Source organism: Narcine bancroftii, chromosome 4 (assembly GCF_036971445.1).
Source record: "Narcine bancroftii isolate sNarBan1 chromosome 4, sNarBan1.hap1, whole genome shotgun sequence".
NCBI classification, from domain to species: Eukaryota; Metazoa; Chordata; class Chondrichthyes; order Torpediniformes; family Narcinidae; genus Narcine; species Narcine bancroftii.
The window spans coordinates 173,256,907-173,272,133 of record NC_091472.1 but is presented as its reverse complement, the minus strand read 5'-3'; the positions used below and the strand labels follow the sequence as shown (position 1 = coordinate 173,272,133).

At 44.8% G+C, this 15,227-nt stretch overlaps 2 protein-coding genes across 4 annotated transcripts in view; both read left to right on the top strand.

Annotated features, from left to right (window-relative positions):
- ddx51 (DEAD (Asp-Glu-Ala-Asp) box polypeptide 51) overlaps positions 1 to 5,209 on the top strand; it is an 80,826-nt gene extending 75,617 nt beyond the window's left edge. For all 3 annotated transcript variants that reach the window (XM_069933041.1, XM_069933039.1, XM_069933040.1), the window contains exons 14-16: positions 2,947 to 3,010; positions 3,366 to 3,500; positions 5,009 to 5,209. In XM_069933041.1, the coding sequence (XP_069789142.1) occupies positions 2,947 to 3,010; positions 3,366 to 3,500; positions 5,009 to 5,038 (229 nt within the window). In that variant the 3' untranslated portion in view covers positions 5,039 to 5,209. The remainder of the gene's footprint in view (positions 1 to 2,946; positions 3,011 to 3,365; positions 3,501 to 5,008) is intronic.
- Positions 5,210 to 14,191: 8,982 nt separating this feature from the next.
- LOC138762398 (protein PML-like) overlaps positions 14,192 to 15,227 on the top strand; it is a 66,841-nt gene continuing 65,805 nt past the window's right edge. The window contains exon 1 of the mRNA XM_069936161.1: positions 14,192 to 14,209. Within this exon, the coding sequence (XP_069792262.1) occupies positions 14,192 to 14,209 (18 nt within the window). The remainder of the gene's footprint in view (positions 14,210 to 15,227) is intronic.

Here is a 15,227-nt window from a genome sequence, read left to right as displayed (position 1 = left end):
CTACCCTCCAATCCTCTGGCACCTCATCCATGGCTAAGTATGTTATAAATATTTCTGCCAGGGCCCCTGCAATTTCTACACCTGTCTCCCTCACAGTCTGAGGGAATATCATGTCAGGCCCGTGGGATTTATTTGCCTTAATTTGCTCTAAGGCAGCAATCATCTCCTCTTTAATTTCTATAATGTTCCATGCCACTACTGCTTATTTCCCCTCTTTATACACTATGCCATATTCTTGAGTAAATACAGTTTAAGATTTCCCCATCTCGTGAGGCTTCACACTGAGACGAACACTCTGATCTTCTAAGGGACCAATTCTGTCTCTTAACATACTTGTAGAACCCTTTTGGGTTTACCTTCACATTATCTGCCAAAGCAAACTCGCGTCTTCTTTTTGCCTTCTTAATTTTCTTAAGTATTTTCTTACATTTTCTATATTCTTTAAGTACCTCATTTGCTCCTTGTTACCTATACCTGCTAAACACCTCTCTCTTCTTAACCAGATCGCCAATATCCCTTGAAAATCAAGGTTACTTTGCCTTTAATCCTAATAGGAAAATGCAAACTCTGCACTTTAAAAATTATGTTTGTGCCAAGCTATTATTCTGCCTCATTCCAAGACCTACATCCAGAACATAGCCCTTCATACTCCTCCCATCTATGTACCTATCTCAGTTTTTCTTAAATGTTAAATGTCAGCTGGCAGCTTGTTCTACATTCTCACCATTCTCTGCGTGAAGTTCCCCCTAATGTTCACTTTAAACATTTCTGCTTTCACCCTTAATCCATATCCTCCAGTTCTTTCTCACTGAATCTCAGTGGGAAAAGTCTGCTTCTGTTTCCTCTATCTATATCCCTCATAATTTTGTATAATTCTATCAAATCTCCACTCATTCTTCTATGCTCCAGGAAATAAAGTTTTAAACTTTCCCTGTCATTCAGTTCCTCAAGTTCTGGCAACATTCTAGTAAATAACATCTCTAATTAATACAGAGGCATTTATTCATATTTACAGTTAGCCAAAAAAACTAACAAGAACAAAACTACTGTTTCTCTGCCTTTTGCGAGGTTTAAATTATTGACTAAAAATCCTTTGCTAATGCAGGAAAAAAAAATCCTAATAAATCTTCTCTGCATGCTTTCATCTGCTGATATAATTCATATAACCACTGGAGCCGTTCTTCCTTTAGTTCAAAAATCACGAGGCAGATTTTTCTTTTGATACAAATGATGTCTATACAGCTTGGATTTTTAAAATTATGTTTCATATGGGAAATATCTTTAGCTTTCGAAGTTGAGGCACCAGGCCAGAGCAGCAGCAACAATGGAGAGTGAAATCTTTTGTGCAGAGATGTAGGAGGAGGAAACAAGAACTCTGGAGAACAAGGTGGAGGCAGATAAAAGCATGGCACAAATAGTTGGTCTGGGGCTGGAGCAAAGCAAAGGGCTGAGTGTTGTAGTGGTGGGCAGTACAAAGCAGGGGGAAACTTGTGGACTGATTTCCATATTCAATGAGAAATAATTGTGTTTTGCAATTCTTTGCGATGTAAATTAATATTGGAAGGAACAGACAAAATAACACGTACTCAAATTTAAGTTTAGTTTTGATCAACTCTTGTGCAAATAAATTTTCTTCCCTTTCCCCAAACCAGACTGAAACTGGATGCTGCAGTGTGAGCTAATGGCAGTGGAGATTTCCCTGATTAGATTTCCAGCCATTGGGTCACATCATCACCAACTTGCCCACACCAACCAAAATATCCCACTCACACTCATCCCACCTGCCTATGTTTGGCCATAACCCCTCACCCTATCCTATCCATGTATCCATCCAATTTTTTTCTTGAACATTTCAATAGTGCCTGTGTCAACCAAAACTCTCTGTGTTCACCTGATCAATTCCTCATGCTTCTGGATGCTTTCCCAATAGTATAAAAAATTAAGAAATCATTGCATCTTGACCAACTCACTCTCTACCAAACTACAGGGTATTGTTATTAGCTGCCATTTAACAGTCAGTCCCAAACTGCATTTTGTACAAAATGCTGGTCTTCCCACCTGGAAATATTCTAATATGACAGGCTGCGAAGCATGAAACATTACAATGTCATAAGAATGTAAGAAATCAGGAGTAGGACAAGGTCAGTTTGTGCTGCACCCTGCCCTGCCACTCAGAATAATTATAGCTGATTTGCTCAGGTTTCAATTTCACAATGTTCCTCTCACCTCCTTTGACCCAAAAACATCAACTACTTATTGCTTTCCGTAGGAACTTGCTGAGTTCCTTTTGTGCGTGTTTGAAGCCCTAGTAAAATCAGTCATTTGATAGCAGATGACACCTTCCATCACTTCATTTTGATTTGACCTGTTTTCTGGGGAGAGCTGCATGGTGAGATGGGAGACCTTTGGAAGTTTGGCCTATTGAATTTGGACAACAGGTAGGACATTTCTAGACAAGTGATCTCAGTCCATGTGACAAAATAATCCATGAGTTCTTTGCTCTTGCTGACTGGTCCTGGGGTCACACCATCCCTGGAATTTCCTGCAGACTGTTCTGTAACTTGAAGTGATTTCGAGGAACCTGGGAGAAATTAAGGCAGCACAGTTAGCACCCTGCTGTTTCAGGAGCGGCAACCTGGGTTTGAATCTGTCTGTCAGGAGTTGTATGTTCTCCCTGTGACCTGCTTTGATTTTCCTTGGATGCTCTGGTTTCCTCCCAACTTTCAAAATGTACAGGGTTGGTAGATTAATTGGGTGTCATGGGCTGGAAGGACCCTTCTACTGTGCTGTATCGTTAAAAATTAAATTAACTCAGATTGAGCTTTGGACAGTCCTGTTGTTTCCCTTTGAATGTACCAAATATTCTTTTTACGAAAGTTTATCTCGAGCCTTCCAGTTTGGAATTGTGATTTTTTTTTTTCTCTCTCTCCTCGCCCACCCCCACAGAGTTGGTCGGACTGCTCGAGGTGGGGACACTGGACTGGCATTCACACTCCTCCTAAAGGTGCAGGTGAGTCCCTGTAGGAGCCTTTCTTGCTACTGTGGTCCTGCTGAACAATTACTTGAACCAAACCTCCAGAAACAGAGGGTGGTGCCAGTGTCCCTTCTCTGGGTGGAGGAGGGAAGATGTGCCCCTCCCTGCCAAAGGTTGGGGGTGGGGGGGGGGGTGCTGGGAACACTCCTCTCTGCTGCCAGCATATACCAAAGCCTCTCATCTGGCTGTCAAAAGCATTGGCAACTGTTCCAGATGATGCTGTTGTTTTTGGATGCAATGTATGGTAATGCTGCAATTCTCTTTGTGGCTGTGTTGTTTCCATGTTAGTTCTGGTTTGTGGCCATTGAACATTTTGTCCCTTAATTTGCAGGAACGACCATTCCTTCAGATGCTGAGTGATGCAGGCAGAAAAGAGTTGAGGAAACAGCTGGTGAAATCAGATTACTTACGCCCACTGATCCCACGCTATGAGGAGGCTTTAAAGGGGCTTCAATGCATTATTAAGGTAATTCACAGACTCGTGGAATCTGATTACATTATATGGCAAATATTAATTGTTCAAACTTTTAATTGCATCAGCTACAATATAAGCAATTGCCTTCAGATACGCATCTACTTTGCTCAGTGCCATTTCTCACCCACTTTTTGGATCAATGTATATTTGATATGGAGTCTGTTGTGATCAAGATAGCCATTAACCATCCAGTGAAATCTATTCCCCTTGCCAGTCAGATCATGGGCAGTTTGAACCTACAATTTGCTTTCTCATTCCTATCACAAACCTGGAGATGGGGTGGTGGGGAAGGTTAGTGTAGTGGTTAGTACAACCGCTTTCCTATCACAAGCCTGGGGGTGGGTTGGGGGGGGAATGTGAGTGTAGTGGTTAGTAAAACTGCTTTCTTGTTCCTGTCACAAACCAGAGGGTGGGTTGGCGGGGAAGGTTAGCGTAACAAGTGGCAAAGTGCTATTAAAGTGCCAGTAAACTGGATTTGTATGCACTGCTGTATGTAAGGAGATTGTACATTCTCCTTGTCTCTGTGAGTTTCCTCCAGGTGATGCGGTTTCGTCCATTCCTTCAAAACATATGGGGATTGGAAGTTAATTGGTCACGTAGGTGTATTTGGCTGGCATGGCTTCGTGACCAAAAAGGGCTTCTCCCTCTCTCTCTCTCCCTCCCACACTCTCTTCCCCCCCCCACCACAATCCCACCATCCAGCTCCACCTCGTCCCTGTCTCTCCGCTCTCCTCCCCTTCTTCCCCATCTTCCCCCTCCACTCCCCACTTTGCCCCACCTATGCCTCCTTCCCCGCTCTCTCACTCCTCCTTCCCCGCTCTCTCTAACCCACCCCGTTCTCTCTCTCTAACCCACTCCATTCTCTCTCTTACCCTCCCCGCTCTCTCTCTCTCTCACCCACCCCATTCTCTCTCACCCACCTTGCTCTCTCTCACTCCCCCACCCTCCTCTCTCTCCCCCCCACCCTGCTCTCTCTCTCATCCACCCCGCTCGCGCTCTCCCACACCACGTTCTCTCTCACCCATCTCTGAGATTGTTCAGGGACTTGGTTGGTTCTGACCAGGTCGACGCAGTTGGACCCTTTCAAATTGTCATGTTATTGGATCACTAACAGTGCAAATTGCCCGGTTAACCCCATTTTACGTGGTAGTTTGAAAGGGCCTCGTGGAGGCATCTTCCCACTGTGAGACAAGAAATATTTTTGATTACTCCACATCAAATGGTTTGTGGAAACATTGGAAATATTACCAGAAATTAAAGGTGAGAATAAATGCACTGTAAAAAAAAAAGAGAAACATGAACATTTAAAAGCAGAAGTAAAAAGAAAAGTGCATTATGTAAGTCATTATCTTGAGGACACCCCAAAATAATCGGTTTACTTTTTATCCTCCTTTTCCAATGTTGAAATGGTATTGGTCATCTAAATTTTGGGGATTCAGGAGATTGTTTATCAGTTGTGCCTGTGTCTGTTACTTAAGTTTCTAACATTTTCTACACAGGATGAAAAGAAGAATAATCTCTTAACCTGAAGAACCAAAGTTCAGAATTTACCAGTGTGATGAACATTAGCAGGAAATCCTGAAGTGGCTTTGTACAAACATGTATGTTATTTATTTCCTAATGTATGCCCATTTTTTACATACGATAAATGTTGCAATGGACAGCCTGTTTTGGCGCAATAAAGAGAATTGACAAACTTGCATTTGGAGTAGATATGTTTATGTGATTCCAGCCTGGGCACAAACCTGCAATGAGAGCAGGAAGATATATTGTGTCAAATGGAATTTCAACCTCTGCTTTTCAGATGACACCAAGTGCAATTAGACCAGATTTGTAGTTTCAAAGTATTTCTCAGCTTTGAAAGAGAAGGGTTTCAATTCTGTCTGTCTGACCCAAGACCTGCATTTGTTCCTGCCCTTTATCACCCTTGTGAACTATAGCCTTAAACTGTTTCATACTCTCTTATTAGGATGTTCCCTTTAATAAAGTTGGGAACAGAGTTTGAGGATGTAGATGCAGCAACAATGAAGCACTCTTGATATATTTTAAAGCCAGGATGTTGTTCCCCTGCACCTGCTGCCCTTGTTTGTGGAGGAGCACATTTGGCAGTTGCTGTTGGAGTCGTCTGGGTACTGTGACAGATTATGTTATATTTTATATTATGTATAGATATTCAACGCACCCCTACAGCCGACAAGGTTGTCATCCTTGGCGACTTCAACGCTCACGTCGGCAAAGACTCAGAAACCTGGCCAGGAATCCTGGGCAAGCATGCTGTCAGCAAGTGCAATGACAATGGGCGCCTCCTGTTGGAGCTCTGCGCAGAACAGCGGCTTGTCATTACAAACACCCTTTTTCAGCAGAGGGACAGCCTGAAGACTACCTGGATGCATCCCCGATCCAAACACTGGCACCTCCTGGACTACGTCCTGGTGCGAGAAAGAGACAAACGAGATGTGCTCCACACCAGGGTCATGCCCACACTGACCACTGGCTGGTTCGCTGCAAGCTCAACCTTCACTTCAAGCCAAAGCCCAGGAACAGTAAAGCCCCCAGAAAGAGGTTCAATGTCGGAAACCTGCAGTCAGACGAAGTGAGAGGAAACTTCCAGGCAAACCTCAAAGCAAAGCTCGAGGACGCAAGCCGCCTCACGGACTCGTCCCATGAAACCCTCTGGGATCAGCTGAAGACTACCATACTGCAATCCACTGAAGAGGTACTGGGCTTCTCCTCCAGGAAAAACAAGGACTGGTTCGACGAAAACAGCCAGGAAATCCAGGAGCTGCTGGCAAAGAAGTGAGCTGCCCACCAGGCTCACCTTACAAAGTCGTCCTGGCCAGAGAAGAAACAAGCCTTCCGTCGCGCATGCAGCCATCTTCAGCGCAAACTCCGGGAGATCCAAAATGAGTGGTGGACTAGCCTCGCCAAACGAACCCAGCTCAGCGCGGACATTGGCGACTTCAGGGGTTTTTACGAGGCTCTAAAGGCTGTGTACGGCCCCTCACCCCAAGTCCAAAGCCCGCTGCGCAGCTCAGATGGCAAAGTTCTCCTCAGCGACAAGATCTCCATCCTCAACCGATGGTCAGAACACTTCCAATCTCTTTTCAGTGCCAACCGCTCAGTCCAAGATTCTGCCCTGCTCCAGCTCCTTCAACAGCCCCTAAGGCCAGAGCTGGATGAGGTCCTCACCCGGGAAGAGACATATAAGGCAATTGAACAACTGAAAAGTGGCAAAGCAGCAGGTATGGATGGAATCCCCCCCAGAGGTCTGGAAGGCTGGCAGCAAAACTCTGCATGCCAAACTGCATGAGTATTTCAAGCTTTGCTGAGACCAAGGAAAACTGCCTCAGGACCTTCGTGATGCCATCATCATCACCCTGTACAAAAACAAAGGCGAGAAATCAGACTGCTCAAACTACAGGGGAATCACGCTGCTCTCCATTGCAGGCAAAATCTTCGCTAGGATTCTCCTAAATAGAATAATACCTAGTGTCGCCGAGAATGTTCTCCCAGAATAACAGTGCGGGTTTCGCGCAAACAGAGGAACTACTGACATGGTCTTTGCCCTCAGACAGCTCCAAGAAAAGTGCAGAGAACAAAACAAAGGACTCTACATCACCTTTGTTGACCTCACCAAAGCCTTCGACACCGTGAGCAGGAAAGGGCTTTGGCAAATACTAGAGCGCATCGGATGGCCCCCAAAGTTCCTCAACATGATTATCCAACTGCATGAAAACCAACAAGGTCGGGTCAGATACAGCAATGAGCTCTCTGAACCCTTCTCCATTAACAATGGTGTGAAGCAAGGCTGCGTTCTCGCACCAACCCTCTTTTCAATCTTCTTCAGCATGATGCTGAACCAAGCCATGAAAGACCTCAACAATGAAGATGCTGTTTACAACCGGTACCGCACGGATGTCAGTCTCTTCAATCTGAGGCGCCTGCAAGCTCACACCAAGACACAAGAGAAACTTGTCCGTGAACTACTCTTTGCAGACGATGCCGCTTTAGTTGCCCATTCAGAGCCAGCTCTCCAGCGCTTGACGTCCTGTTTTGCAGAAACTGCCAAAATGTTTGGCCTGGAAGTCAGCCTGAAGAAAACTGAGGTCTTCCATCAGCCAGCTCCCCACCATAACTACCAGCCCCCCCCACATCTCCATCGGGCACACAAAACTCAAAACGGTCAACCAGTTTACCTATCTCAGCTGCACCATTTCATCAGATGCAAGGATCGACAACGAGATAGACAACAGACTCGCCAAGGCAAATAGCGCCTTTGGAAGACTACACAAAAGAGTCTGGAAAAACAACCAACTGAAAAACCTCACAAAGATAAGCATATACAGAGCCGTTGTCATACCCACACTCCTGTTCGGCTCCGAATCATGGGTCCTCTACCGGCATCACCTACGGCTCCTAGAACGCTTCCACCAGCGTTGTCTCCGTTCTATCCTCAACATTCATTGGAGCAACTTCATCCTTAACATCGAAGTACTCGAGATGGCAGAGGCCGACAGCATCGAATCCACGCTGCTGAAGAGCCAACTGCGCTGGGTAGGTTACGTCCCCAGAATGGAGGACCATCACCTTCCCAAGATCGTGTTATATGGCGAGCTCTCCACTGGCCATCGTGTCAGAGGTGCACCAAAGAAGAGGTACAAGGACTGCCTAAAGAAATCTCTTGGTGCCTGCCACATTGACCACCGCCAGTGGGCTGATATCGCCTCAAACCGTGCATCTTGGCGCCTCACAGTTCGGCGGGCAGCAACCTCCTTTGAAGAAGACCGCAGAGCCCACCTCACTGACAAAAGACAAAGGAGGAAAAACCCAACACCCAACCCCAACCAACAAATTTTCTGCTGCAACCGTGTCTGCCTGTCCTGCATCAGACTTGTCAGCCACAAACGAGCCTGCAGCTGACGTGGACATTTACCCCCTCCATAAATCTTCGTCCGCGAAGCCAAGCCAAAGAAAGAAAAGATATGTTTTAAAGGAGATAAATTGGGGCAGGATTTTTAGTTTAGGTCACATACACATACAAACACCAAAATAGATCTCATTTAAAATGCCGGAGCTCTGCTCAAGCCAGACAGTCCAGGCTCCGGGTGCCTTTGCAGAAATGTTGAAGGAATGCCTATTAGGAGTTCACAAGTAGATGTTAATTGGACATGCTGTGGAGTATTGTTTTGGAAATCAACAGATGAAAGAACTCAGAAGATTAGGTCCGGAGCCGCAGTCTGTCTGAGTGCAGTTGGCTGTTCTAAGAGGGTCATGTGGTTTTCTCTGAGTGTGAAGGAGAGAGAGAGAGAGAGAGAGAGAATTCAGATCTACAGTTCAGCAGCAACAGCTGGGACTGGAACAGGACAAGCTGGAAAGCTGGGGGTGGGGGCGGGGGAAACCCCATTTTGAAGATGGGTTGTGAGTTTTTAGTTCAGCCTGGCCAGACAAGAGGAGAGGACTGGCTGCATAATGTTTCACTTGAAATAAGGGAAACAATAAGGAACTCTGTGATGACTTGAAAGAAAGAGGTTATCATCTGGAAAACCCTGATGGGGCAATTTTCTTCGGCAAGACACTGAAGTGGCTGAAGGAATCAGTTGTGGGTGTCCAACGAGCAACAAATCTCTCTCTGAAAACGCCCCTTCCTGAGCGGTAACAATGTACTTTTCAAGTACCAAAGCCTGGTGAAATTCATAAATGTTAAATTCTGTGCACAATATAAGAATTGCCTTATACCAGTGAACTTGGAGGAGTGAGAAGTGAGATTGGACTGTGAATCAAAGAACTTTTCTGAACTTACACATATCTGTCTGCTCAGAATTAGAAGGGGGTTAAGTTAATAGTAAGTTGAAGTTTGATCCTGTTTTCATGTTTAAAGATAATTAAAAGCAACTTTTGTTTAAGTAACCATTTGTCTTGGTAAATATCTATTACTGCTGGGTTTTGGGGTCCTCTGGGCTCGTAACAGTACATACCGGAAATTCTCTGTGCCTCTGCTGGAGGCAATGTGCATGTAGAGTGATTGATGGGTGGCCCATCAAGTAGGTTGCTTTGAGTATTCCATCCACTCTTGACATGCTTTGGAGATACGTCAAGACCTTGGGATATCAGGATGAATATTGTGCTCAGTTCTGGTTGCCACATTGTAGGAAAGATGTGGAAGCTTTAGAGAAGTTGCAGAGGAGATTTATCAAGACACTTCCTGGATTGAAGAATGTCTTGTGAAGAAAGGCTAACAGAGTAAGACTTTTCTTCTTAGAGCAACAGAGGTGAGAGGAATAGTACCTTTTTCCCAGGGCAGCAATGGCCAATACCAGAAGACATCTGTTTAAGGTGAGTGGAGAAGAGTTTAGGGGAAGCATTAGGGGCAGGTTTTTTTTGCACAGAGTGGTGGGTATCTGGAATGCATTGCTGGAGGTGGAGGCTGATGTAATAGAGACAGTCAAATGACTCCTGGATACGGCTAGGATATTAGAAATATATAGAGTGTATGGGGTGTGAGGGAGGGGAAAGTTTGATTGATCATAAAATAGGTTTATACACAGTAGATCAGCACAACATCATGGGCTGACGAGCCTGTACTGTGCTCCACTGTTCAAAGTTTGAAGGTAGATTTTGTACTTAGCCAAGAAAATGGCTCACGCATAACAACAAGTGCCTATTGGAATTTAATTGCCTGTTTTTATCATTAAAGCCCACGATCTGGTTGTCAATACGATTTGTATGTCGGCAGCAAAGAAACAACCATGGTGCCATCAAACCTGCATCAGCTGCAACAGATTTGGAAAGCTGAGTAACACCAACACAAGAAGCAAGATAATCTAAAGATCAAGCACAATGACAATGGACCAATTCACTAAATCAACCAATTTATGAATTTATAGAAGTTGGGGTAGAGAATGTACAATAAAGGGCAGGTTTTATTTAATCAAATGATCACAGATGATTTGCTCATCGAACAATCTTGTGCAGTCAAAGATCACTTGGACAGAGTCCTCTTTTATTGATATTTGAAAGCTAATTGCCCAGTGCTCATTGGGAAGAGTTTGATTCCATGAGTACAGGATTGCAATTTCCTTGCAAGCTTCAAAAGTTTGTGCTGAGCCCTTCCATTTAGGGACACCTGTAACAGTGCCTTTAATGTTGCTGAGTTCATCAGTACACTCAGAAAGTTTCTTGCTTGGGTTTTACTTTAGTGACAAATATGCTACCCTTTCACAATCTTGTGGCTGATACATGTTTGTTTGGACCAGAATGGTTATTTGTCTGCCAATGTGTAAATTGTGTTTACAACTCAACCACCAGGGTGAAAGCAGTAAGTTCAATTCCGAAAAGCACTTGTTGCTGTGTGACCCAATTATTCTCTAAGTGTAAAGTCGAGCACACAATGTTGTAAAAGTTTTTGTAATTATATAAAGCGTAAAAGGATGGCTAAAGTGAAGATTGGTCCTTTGGAAGATGAGAAGGGGGGTTGATATTGAGTAATGAAGCAATGGCTGAGGCGTTGAATGACTATTTTGTGTAAGTCTTCACAGTGCAGGATACATTGAACAAATCAAAGACAGATGTTATGAATGTGATGGCTATCACTCAAGAGGTGGTACTCAGAAAACTTGAGAGTCTAAAGATAGGTAAGTTCCCTGGTCCTGATGGAATGTTTCTCAGGATACTGAAAGAAATGGCAGAAGTTATAGTCAAGGCTTTGGTGATAATTTACCAAAATTTTACGCGAAGGTCCTGGTGGATTGGAAGATGGAGAATGTCACGCCACTATTCAAAAAAAAGATGTAGGGAACTTTAGGCCAGTTAGTTTTACATCTGTAGTTTGGAAAATGCTTGAAGCTATCATTAAAGAAGAAATAGTGGGGCATCTAGAGTGAAATGGGTTCATCAGGCAGACGTAGCATGGATTCAGTAAAGGAAGGTCCTGTTTGACAAATTTACTGGAGTTCCTTGAGTATATAACGAGTGCGGTAGATGGAGGGGAGCAGATGGATGTTGTTTGGATTTCCAGAAGGCATTTGATATGGTACCTCATAAAAGACTTGTAGAGAAGCTAAGGATGCATAGAGTTGTGGGTGATGTATTAGCTTGAATAAAGGATTGGTTAACCAATAGAAAGCAGAGTTGGGGTACAGGGGTGTTTTTCATGTTGGCAATCAGTGGTAAGTGGTGTGTCACATGGGTCGGTGCTGGGCTCTTACAGCTGTTTACGATATTCATCTGGAAGTGGGAACAATGTATTTAAGTTTGCTAAAGATGCTAAATTGAGTGGAAAAGCAAATTGTGCACAGGATATGGAAAGTTTGCAGGGAGATAGGTTGTGAGTGGGCAAAGGTCTGGCAGATGGAGTACAATGTTGGCAAATCTGAGGTTATCCACTTTGAAAGGAAAAATAGAAGATCAGAATATTATTTAAAAAGCAAGCGATTGCAGCATGCTGCCATTCAGAAAGACTTGGGAATGCGTATGCATGAATTGCAAAAGGTGGTTGGTTTGCAATTGCAGCAGGGTATCAAGAAGGCAAATGAAATGTTGGCCTTCATTGCGAGAAGGATTGAATTGAGGAGCAGGGAGGTTATGCTGTAACTGAACAAGGTACTGGTGAGGCTGCATCTGGAGTACTTTCAGTTCTGGTCTTGGAGGCGGAGCAGAGGAGGTTCACCCGGTTGATTCCAGTGATGGAGTTGGCGGCCCAGTTGGCATGGTGGTTAGCACAACAACTTTACAGCGCCAGAAATCGGGACAGGGGTTCAAATCCCACACTGTCTGTACTTTCTCCCCATGTCTGCATGGGTTTTTCCCAGGGGCTTCGGATTCCTTCCACTTTTTGAAACGTACTGGGGGTGTAAATTGGGCGGCACAGAATTATGAGCCAAAATGGCCCTGTTACCTTGCTGTATGTCTAAATTTAAATGATTTTCTGTTGAATCCTTCTCCAGCTTTCAGTTGAATCTTCCTCTGCTACTAACATAGAGAGAGTATTCCTGATCCCAAACATTCACTGTATAGAGGGGAAATATTTTGGTTCATGCCATTTTTGGTTCTTTTGTATTTCACCTTTATTCTCTATTCCATGGTTTTTAAACCATTCTTGATTTTCTTGCAAACCTCTGTTCCAAGGACAATTGCCCATGCTATTCAACTAATTCTCATAACACAGATCCATAATTTCTGGAGAAGATTCAGTAAATCTCGTGTATTGCTCATATCAGAATACAGAGGTTGGGAGATGCCAGAACAACAATATTGCTCTTCACATCGCCAGGACAAAGGTGCCTATTGTTCGGGAGGAGAGGCCAATGTTCCACACACTTGTCTGCCTTGATGGAACAGAAGTGGAAAGGGTTAGAACCATCATATTCTTGGGAATCCATATTTTGTGAGCCTTCTCCTGCAGACTAAAGAAGGCATGCCAACACCTCTACTCTCAAAGAAGATTTGGTATGTTGTTGAATTCTCATCAAACTTCTACTGTGTAGGAACATGGAAAGGTGCAGAAGGTAGCACACATAATCAGGTCCATCGCTGAAGACATCTATGTGAGGCACTGCCTCAGGAAGACCCTGGCCCCTCCCCCCCAATCACCCTGGTCATAACCTCTTCTCACTGCTACCTTTGGGCAGAAGGTTCAGAAGCCTGAAGACCAGTATCTCTTTGTTTAAGAAAAGTTTCTTTCCAACAGCTATGAGACTCTTGAACCTCCCTTTCTTACATTAATCAGGGACTGCACCAATAAGGCCATCTGCACGATTGTAAGACCACTTTTTTTTCCAGCTCTTTGGTAACTGAATAATAATTATTTGTGTGTTTTGTATTATCTCTATTTATTGCTATATAATAGAGCTGTAACATAAATGTTCATGACAACAAACTCATTATATCTTTCCTAAAGTGTAGAACCTGGAACTGACACAGTGCTTCAGTTACGGCCAAATCAGTGATCTACAACATTTTGTCAAGTCTTTCTTGCTTTGTACTGTATATCTTTCCCTGATCTCAAATGCATTTTTTTAACCAATTCACTGCACATGCTGATCTCCTGATTTCTCAGATCTTGTATTCCTTTTGGAATTGTGCCCCTCATTTTTGTATTGATTCCATTCAATCAGCCTTTCCATTTTTCTTTATTTTTTTTTAATCTTCAAAGTTCAGTGCTCCATATAACCTATAAATATGGAAACTATGCCCTGTACAAATCATCAAGGTACATTCAGGAAACCAGTGGTCTCTGCACTAACCCATAGTCTCTTCCCTCTGATCAGAAATTCATCCTCTCACTTAGCCCTTTTATTCCATTTGTTTCAATATTGATGATAACCCTGGAATGTGGCACTTGTTCGAAGACTGATTTGCAGTCCATATGTACCCCATCAACTCCATTTCCCTTCGTGAAGCTCTCAGTTGAGACAGCTGTGATTTGCTCATTTTGTCTCATTATTTCTTGGACTCCGCATTCACAAGAGTTAAACTGATTGGGTCTAGTTCTCAGCTTGTGCTCACACCAGTCCTCAGGCAGCATCTCTGGAAGTTTGAAAGATAATGGCCAAGACCTTTGCAAATTTATTCCTTTATGGCTCTCAGCAACCTAGGATGCTTCCCAACTTGGCCCAGATGATTGATCAGCTTTAAGGTAGGTCAGAGAGGAGGTTCCCAGCTGTGCAGAGATTGACGAGAGGAGGATGGCAGTTGTGCAGAGAGTGACGAGAGGAGGTTGCCAGCTGTGCAGAGAGTGACGAGAGGAGGTTGCCAGCTGTGCAGAGAGTGAGGAGAGGAGGTTGGCAGCTGTGCAGAGAGTGAGGAGAGGAGGTTGGCAGCTGTGCAGAGAGTGATGAGAAGAGGTTGCCAGCTGTACAGAGAGTGACGAGAGGAGGTTGCCAGCTGTGCAGAGAGTGACGAGAGGAGGTTGGCAGCTGTGCAGAGAGTGACGAGAGGAGGTTCCCAGCTGTGCAGAGAGTGACGAGAGGAGGTTCCCAGCTGTGCAGAGAGTGAGGAGAGGAGGTTGGCAGCTGTGCAGAGAGTGATGAGAGGAGGTTCCCAGCTGTGCAGAGAGTGAGGAGAGGAGGTTCCCAGCTGTGCAGAGAGTGACGAAAGGAGGTTGGCAGCTGTGCAGAGAGAGACAAGAGGAGGTTGCCAGCTGTGTAGAGAGTGACGAGAGGAGGTTGGCAGCTGTGCAGAGAGTGACGAGAGGAGGTTCCCAGCTGTGCAGAGAGTGATGAGAAGAAGTTGCCAGCTGTACAGAGAGTGACGAGAGGAGGTTCCCAGCTGTGCAGAGAGTGAGGAGAGGAGGTTGGCAGCTGTGCAGAGAGTGACGAGAGGAGGTTGCCAGCTGTGCAGAGAGTGACGAGAGGAGGTTGCCAGCTGTGCAGAGAGTGATGAGAAGAGGTTGCCAGCTGTACAGAGAGTGACGAGAGGAGGTTCCCAGCTGTGCAGAGAGTGAGGAGAGGAGGTTCCCAGCTGTGCAGAGAGTGACGAGAGGAGGTTGCCAGCTGTGCAGAGAGTGACGAGAGGAGGTTGCCAGCTGTGCAGAGAGTGACGAGAGGAGGTTCCCAGCTGTGCAGAGAGTGATGAGAAGAGGTTGCCAGCTGTACAGAGAGTGACGAGAGGAGGTTGCCAGCTGTGCAGAGAGTGACGAGAGGAGGTTCCCAGCTGTGCAGAGAGTGATGAGAAGAGGTTGCCAGCTGTACAGAGAGTGACGAGAGGAGGTTTCCAGCTGTG